Source organism: Folsomia candida, unplaced genomic scaffold (assembly GCF_002217175.1).
Source record: "Folsomia candida strain VU population unplaced genomic scaffold, ASM221717v1 Fcan01_Sc036, whole genome shotgun sequence".
Lineage (NCBI taxonomy): Eukaryota > Metazoa > Arthropoda > Collembola > Entomobryomorpha > Isotomidae > Folsomia > Folsomia candida.
In genome coordinates this window covers 521,967-530,272 of record NW_019091228.1, presented here as the reverse complement: position 1 = coordinate 530,272, position 8,306 = coordinate 521,967, and the positions used below count along the sequence as shown (strand labels likewise).

General features: G+C 36.1%; 1 protein-coding gene across 3 annotated transcripts; it reads right to left on the bottom strand.

Moving 5' to 3' along the window:
• Window positions 1–4,861: 4,861 nt before the first annotated feature.
• Window positions 4,862–6,435, bottom strand: LOC110860950 (regucalcin). Of its 3 annotated transcripts, none has more exons than XM_022110070.2 (5): window positions 6,197–6,435; window positions 5,918–6,124; window positions 5,557–5,775; window positions 5,385–5,497; window positions 4,862–5,305 (listed from the first exon to the last, which is right to left on the bottom strand). In XM_022110070.2, the coding sequence occupies exons 1-5, from the start codon at window positions 6,363–6,365 to the stop codon at window positions 5,093–5,095; spliced, it is 921 nt and encodes a 306-aa protein (XP_021965762.1). In that variant the 5' UTR covers window positions 6,366–6,435; the 3' UTR covers window positions 4,862–5,092. The 3 variants fall into 3 exon arrangements, with proteins under 3 accessions (XP_021965762.1, XP_021965763.1, XP_021965761.1); XM_022110071.2 differs by having other exon boundaries at window positions 4,862–5,290; XM_022110069.2 differs by having other exon boundaries at window positions 4,862–5,315; window positions 6,197–6,430.
• Between the last annotated feature and the right edge of the window lie 1,871 nt (window positions 6,436–8,306).

The following is an 8,306-nucleotide window of genomic DNA, read 5'->3' as shown; positions in this document are numbered from 1 at the left end:
ATGCACAAATTCAGAGTTGTAACGACTCGTATAAATAATTGGGGACGGAACCTGGCTAATTTACTTCACGTGATGAATATACACAATGACTTTATTTATTGGAGACATATATATGTGCAAAATATATACATGGGGGATTCAGACAAAATAATTTACTAAACACAAGTGGAACAGGATTACCCTACCAGGATAGGATTCGCAACTTACACTCTGCAAATACATACGTACATTGCAATTTGGAGCAACATTGACGTACACGAGTTGAACTATGGTGGCTATAACTTACCGAAGACTGGAATATGTTTATCGGCAGGATGAACACTGATCCCACTTGTTTTATATTGAGGTGATGATTCATTCAACTCATGAAGGCTTTCCAACCTTCGTGAATGGTTTTCATGAACATTTGCCAAAATCCGTGCCACTTTTGGGGAAGTGTTCATTTGACATGAAATATTTTTTTATTAGGTACTTACTACATGGTTCCTTTAAGAGGCAGACTGTAGATAATTACATTAATTTGTATAATATAAATTTCAGACTCGTAAATGCATTACAATTTTTAGTAATAATGGTATATCGATAATAAATGCATATACACATGTTGGTAACTTTTACTATCAATTGATAAAGTATGGAAAAAATGAATACCTAAATTTTTCTCATCATATAGTCAGATTGTTTACCTTTTTGCAGACACGGATACGTCGCGAGTCAGTATTATGTATTTGATTAGTTGACTATGTATTCGCAGTGGATTCAAGAATATGCATATATTTCGATGTGTTTGTGGCAACGAAGGTGGAGAAATTAATGGAACTCGTTTTATTTAGCGTAAAGTAAATGTTCGTATAGATTATTGCTATAACTGTGAAACGAGTACAATCTACCTCGTGAAAATTGCATACAAACTAAAAAAAATTGTACAAATTTTGCCCAACCTTGCGCAATATTTTGATCAACCCTGAGGAAAAAAGTGATGGAAACAAGTCTTGTACAAATTTTGTACAAGCCAGTTGAGTGATTTGTTTTGTTCAATGTTGAGTAAATTTTGTACAACTAAATTGATCAAATTTTGCCCAAGTACTTTCTAATCCTCCTCAAATGCTTGATTAAATTTTCCACAACTTCTGGAGATGTTTTATGCAATAATTTGTACACATTTTTTACAACATTTGGCCAAATATTTTTTAGTATATTTATTTAAATTCAAATAAAATATTTAATTGCACACAAATTAACACACACCTATTGAAGAAGCTAAAATTGTAACTAAAATAAATATACAGACATAACAATAAATTAACCTCAAATAAGTTAGATCACAGTTCCACACCTATTATTATTTTTACGTTTGACTTAATTAATTTTTGCCCTATCGCGACGACGGGGTAGGTTATATCTGATTGTTTTGCAATGTATATAATTGCAATTATTTTAAATGTGCAATAACGAATTACAGCAGAAAGAAATGATTTGCAAATGTTATGCAAATTTAATTCGTAAATAAAATTCAGTTTCGCACTACTCACAATTTTAAAAATTTTCTAACAATGTCCGCCACCGGGTTTGGTTTATCCAAATGGAAATGATGATAACCTTCGGTGTTATGTCGTTCTATATTTTCACGACCTAAACTATCTTCTAAAAATTTAAAAAACTGTTGACTTTCTTCATCCGTTTCGAAAACGTTGCCCGAACTTGCTTTAATGAAACAGATCGGTGACTTTATAAAGGTCGAGAGTTCTTTTAAATGTGAAACGACGATTTTAAATGTGATGGTGAAACGACCTTCTTGACCTGGGATGAGGGTCCGGAGGTTGTGGGAATATTGATACCTGTAGTTTAAAAAAATTAAGTAAATGTCAGTTTAAAATTGTTAGCAAAGCACAGATTTTTAAATTACGTACAAATCACTTTCTCCTGGAATAGGAACTGCCCCCCTTTTCAACAAAGTTCTACATCCTTCCAACGACACGGGATTTTGTCGTTGTCGCCCCTCATAAAATTTTTGCACCAATTCATCAAATTCTATCCCTTTTCTAGGAACTTGGTCCCTTTCTTCGACTTTAAAGACAAGGTCAAGCGACGATTTTAAGACTGGGATGAGTGGATAATGTTGAATCCGGATATTTTCGAGGGCGACGAATTTATGGACAAAACTAAAATTGCATAAAAATCCCAATTTAGATTAGTGTGTTTCATCAAAATATTTAATGTGTAAAAAAAATATAGAAAAATTTCGAGACTCACTCAGGATGAAGAATATGACGTAATGACGTAAAAATGAAATCTATAATCCCCCCCCCCATAAAACTCTCCTGTCATACCAGGTCTGTGGACAATACGTCGTTAATCCGTGACCGGGGAGGTCTAAAGCAAAAAATGTAGTGGGCGGCGAATCTGGCGACGTCAAGAGGGGGATGAGGTTATCGAAAGATCCGGCATTATCAAGCCATCCGTGGACACATTATTGGGGGGGGGGTGTGGTTTTGAACTTGAGTTGGTTTTCTGACCGGCAGAAGAAGATTCCCATAATTTTCCTGGAAAATAGATCAAATTTCTTTAGAAAAATGTGCGATCTTATCTTACAGTGTAAATTTAATTAGACTTCTTTACCTTCAATTATTCCACCCCCTGGAACAGGTATTTTAACTTCGGTCACAGAATACTGCGTGACTTATCCATCAGCCTCGTGCCACCAACTGACGATGCGAACAAACATTGGACCCTCGTGCGGGTTAAATCAATGCAAAAGTTGAGGAAGTTTTCCTCAAGTTTGATGAGTAAATTTTGTCCAGGTAGGTTGAACTTTAAATGATCAACTCAGGAGGTAAGGCCCTCTATATGCAATTAAGGACCATGGATGCCCTTTGGATATTTGATAGCTCTAGGTGAATGGTGGATAACCCTAGAATGGTTAGATGCCATGGCCCCATTTCCGCCCGCCACACCCCCTGAAAGATGCAAAAAATGCAAAAAAACGCCTGTTTTCATGTGCTAAAACAGTCGTCAAAAATCCAATTTTGCTCTAAATTTGATAATTTTAGCATATTATTGGTCCTAGATAGTTGCTCTATCATATCCAATAGCAATCTCAACTTTTTTGAAATCTTCGAATTTTCAAGCCATCCCTGCTCAGGAATCATTCGAAAATTTACGAAATTTCAAAAAAGTTGAGATTGCTATTGGATATGATAGAGCAACTATCTAGGACCAATAATATGCTAAAATTATCAAATTTAGAGCAAAATTGGATTTTTGACGACTATTTTAGCACATGAAAACAGGCGTTTTTTTGCATTTTTTGCATCTTTCAGGGGGTGTGGCGGGCGGAAATGGGGCCATGGCATCTAACCATTCTAGGGTTATCCACCATTCACCTAGAGCTATCAAATATCCAAAGGGCATCCATGGTCCTTAATTGCATATAGAGGGCCTCCCCTCCTCAGTTGATGATTATTTGCACAGGGTTCAGTACAAATTATTCAACGTTTGGGGAAAGTTTTTACAATATTGAGTAAAATCCATATAGATAACCTATTGATTGAAATTTGTCAAATATTGTGCAAAATCAAGTTTGTACAACCCGATTGACTATTTTTTAATTTCCATTATAGTAAATTTTAGCCAACGTTGAGCAAAATTCCTCCAATTTGATTTTCCTCAAGTGCTTGTGTACAACAGTTTTTAGTGTGTAGGAAAAAAGCTTAAAAAACGAAATAGAAAATTTACTTGTTTTTATGAATATCTGTACTGGTGTTGGATAAGTTGAAAAGTCTTTTTCTCTAAAACCACATAATGTTTTTACATTAATACAGTTTTGCTAACTAAAATTATAATTACACTCTGTCTCAGAATGAAGAGATAATAATTGAAAATGCTCTCATTTTGTCATGCATTAAGCCAGGGTCCGGAAATTGTGATATATTATAGCTAATTTATTACCAAATATCTCCATAAAGTTTCATTGAATTACGGCTTAAACTGCCTGTGATTTCATCATTTTTCCAAAATTAGTCAAATCTGACTGTCTCAAAAGTAAGAGATAGGGCGTTTTTTGGATAACTTAATTTAATTATCTCACCAAATTACTCTTCCATCCGCCCAGTTATTGACTGGCAATGTCAGTACTGGTCAAGATGCCAACCGGTAAGCCTCTCTCCGAGTACCAATTGGGGCAAATAGACCTCCTCCGTGAGCAGGGAGCGTCACAATCGAGAATTTCTCATTTTCTCGGATGTTCCCAAAGTGCCATCTCGAATTACTTTAATTCGAAAACCCATCAGACACCCGAGACAAGTTCGGTGGGTCGTCCAAAGATCCTCACAGCTCGGGATGAGCGAAAAATTGGACAACTTGCCGCCACAGGGCAGTACTCCGTCCGAGAAATTCAAAGGGAACTCCCCATCAACGTCTCTAAGGACACCATACATCGGTCTCTGACCAACAATACCGACCTGGAGTGGAAGAAAAAGCTCACCCAGCCTCCTCTGACACAGCGCCATAAGGACGCAAGACTCGATTTCGCCAGGACCCACATGTCGTGGGTCCAATTTTGGAAGAATGATGAAATCACAGGAAGTTTAAGCCGTAATTCAATGAAACTTTGTGGACATATTTGGTAATAAATTAGCTATAATATATCACAATTTCCGGACCCTGGCTTAATGCATGGCAAAATGAGAGCATTTTCAATTATTATCTCTTCATTCTGAGACAGAGTGTATAACCTTACATCCAGATATGTTGGGAAATTTCTGAAAAAATTCAAAAACAGATTTGGACTTTGGTTGTCACACCGAACTTTAAGCCTAAGAGATAAGTATTTGAAATATGCCTCGATTGTTCAAGTAGTAAATTAAAATCTTCATAATTGCAGGTATTTATTTACATATTACGATTTAATAGTTTTTTCTAATCACCAAAACTTTTCAGTGAGAAATTTACAAATGTTGGAAAGTGTTTGCTAAGTAGTAAATTTGTGATGCACATAATGTCATTAATTTTATTACTTTAATTCCCCTGCATAAAAGTATATTTTCTCTAGAATACATTCTACCTTATTCAAAGATTTATACTCCAGCAAAACTTATCCCTCCCGAGATCCCTCTCGCACCAACATTTTCAGCTTGAAAGACTGCTCCACAATCTTCCCCAATATCCGAAGCGTTTTCATTCGGCATAAAAGCACCTGCGGTAGTAATATATAAAATGTCCAAGTTTTTTCCACCAAACGTCGGACAAGTAGCCCGTTTAGTTGGAACTTTAACACATCCGATCTGCTTGCCTGTGTTCGGATCAACTTTTATTAGCTGAAAGTGAGCGCGTAGTTCAAATTTTTTAATATTCTTTTCATTAATATAATACAAATCTCAATTTACCCCGTCCCCGCTAAACATGGCAATCCACAAATTCCCATCAGAGTCTGCCGTCATACCGTCCGGAACGCCTGAGATGTTTGCTTTACAAAAGTCAAATACGGAACGGCGATTGCCTATAAATAGAATAAAATTGAAATTTCTCCAGTACTACATAATTCATTTAAAAAATTACTTAATTTTCCATCCATAATGTCAAAATCAAACGCGGCTACAACACCAGAATACGAATCATTGTAATACATCGTGCGATTATCGGGCGACCAAGTTAACCCGTTGGAAAAATCAATTTCAGAAATATGTCCCTTCAATTTGGCATCTTTTCCAAGGCTGTACAAAGTTCCTTTTTTCAAGTCAGCTTTCCCAGTTTGGAAACTGTATTGGCCAACCGAACCTAATGGGCGGGTAGTTTAAAATTTATTAAAAAAGTAATTTTATTTAGTTTAGAACAATTAATTTTATTAGAATGAATTGGATGCCTAACTTGTAAATCAATTGATTAATTATCACCTAGTAAATATTGAACTATTAAGTACCTGTCCAAAATCTTCCAGATGCGTCACATTTTCCATCATTAAGCCAATTTGTGGGATTATCATTATCAACGGTATTCAGAGTTTTGAAGCTTTCCGCCGTCTCAGATTTCCCATCCCACTCCATTATTTGAATACTTCTGCCAACACTGACCAAATATTTGTTGGGGTCATCTTTCACAGGAATAATGACGGGAACCCAGGCCTCATCTGTATTTAAATTTATAATTTCTTATACATACTTGCAAAAATTAACGATTTACAGTATTTTAAATATCTCACCAATCTTAAGGTGATAGCATTCCCCAGATTCTGGCACATATCGATAAACCTTCTGCCCAGTTAAATCCACGTAGAGAAGTTCTTCTTTTTCAGCATCCCAATGCACCCCTTCGCCAAGACCTTGGGGACATTTTATGGAACCGGGGACAACCTTGAGAGAATAATCCATCCTGCGCTGTAAACGTTTTTACAATGATTGATTTCGTGGCTCGCTTAACGCTTTTATGTAGTGGCTCATGCCTTTAGCACATGTTTATTTGGATGGCAACAGGCTTGTGTGCCTCAAGTGGGTGATATACTTATACATGCATTCTATTTACTCCCGGTACATACATAGTAAAGTATAGAGTGTAGTGTAGTGATACATAGTAGTGTGTCGCCGAAGTTGCTACGAAAGAAAATAATTAATGTCGTCCCCATGCAAGTAATGTTTGACCAAGATAAAACAAACTTAAGTTAATGCAACATATTTTTTATAGAATGGTGATGCTGTGTTGCTATGTTTTGTTAAGAATTAAGAATCCAGTATTTAATAGGACATGTTTGTTTGCTCTTTGTGGAGCCCTGGTAAATCCTCACGATTAAATTAATTGCCCACGATAAAAAATACGTGACCAGTGCGAGTCAAGGATATTTCGCGAATGTACAGTCAAGAGCAAAAGTCACGAGCACGAACTCTACTTGAAATTTAAATCTCAATTTCGCAAAAACTATCCGGGATTTTAAAATAATTTCAGGCTAATATTGTGAGGAAATTAATTGGCAACAAAATGCATAAAAGGTAAAATCAACAAATTATTACTACCATCACAGTAAATCGACAATCGAAAAAACTCTCGAAATAGGCGAGCAAAAGTCACGAGCATGAATAATTAAAGCCCAGCTACTTTTAAAATCTAATTTTGTGAGTCGTTATTTTATACATTTTTGACAATTACATGTTTGTACGTATCCTATTATGTTCAACTTTAAGGATAATAGAAAATTTCAACAAAACGAAAGCGGATACCAGTAGACATTTCGGATCTCATCGTTCAGCGGTATGAAGATGTCGATAACGGTCCAAGAACTCACCATCAAAATGTCGAGTTAATTAAACAAAGTTGCTCTACTGTCGGGGCTATCATTAGGAAGTACAAAAGCACAGGGTCGATTGAAATAAAAAAAACGCCAGGGAAGTATACAAATATTGACAGCAAAAGAGAAGAAAGCAATTGTCAGATAGGCCCTTATCAATTCAAAATTATCAACCCCAACAATTTCTGATCATATCAAAATTGAGCTTAGGAAGGTAGCCTGCAGTTTTACAATAGCTAGAGTGCTGAAAAAAGCGGCTTAGAAAACTACGGAGCTATGAGGAAACCATACATATAATAAGTAAATCAGAAAAAAAGTCTTGCGTTTGATCTGGAGCATATCGACAAGAATCAAAATTTCTGGGATTAAATTTTGGTCAGGTTAGTGTAAATTAAACCTTTCTGGATCAGATGGACGTGCGAGTATGGCGTAAAAACAATAGGACCCTTAAAATTGAAGAATCTCAACCCTAGCGTAAACATGGAGGGCGAGGCGTAATGCTATGGGGTTATACCAAGGTCTAATAAACAGAAATGTAACAGAATCTGCAGCAAAACTTGGCCTGGGCCGATGGTACATGTTCCAACAGGATCGCGACCCCATGCACAATACCTTTGGCACCTGGGATTTTTTTGAAAATAACAATATTAAAGCTTTGGAATAGTCCCCTCAGTCTCCAGATCACAATCCCACAGACCAATTGTTGGATCACTATGAAAAAGATTTTAGAAATCATAAGATTTCGAATCAAAAAGAACTCCAAGAAAGGTTCTCAAGTGCGTTCGATACCGTAGGAGTAGATGTGACCAAAACCTTGGTTGATTCCATGAAACACCGGTCCCAAGCAATGATATTAGATAATGGAGGCCCAATAAGTTATTAAATTTTGTTTTACTCATTGAACCTTGGAAATTCGAAGAATGAAAACAATATTTCCGAACTATGCTCGTGACTTTTGCTCGCCTGTTTCCTTAGTTTGTTCGATTATCAATTTACTGTGATGGTAATAATAATTTGTTGATTTTCCTTTTTA

Coding starts and splice junctions, on each gene's coding strand:
- LOC110860950 (XM_022110069.2), bottom strand. CDS start 6,365: ATGGATTATTCTCTCAAGGTTGTCCCCGGTTCCATAAAATGTCCCCAA. Junction 6,125..6,196: donor ATGCTATCACCTTAAGATTG/GTGAGATATTTA, acceptor ATTTAAATACAG/ATGAGGCCTGGGTTCCCGTC. Junction 5,316..5,384: donor CCATGTTTAGCGGGGACGGG/GTAAATTGAGAT, acceptor GCTCACTTTCAG/CTAATAAAAGTTGATCCGAA.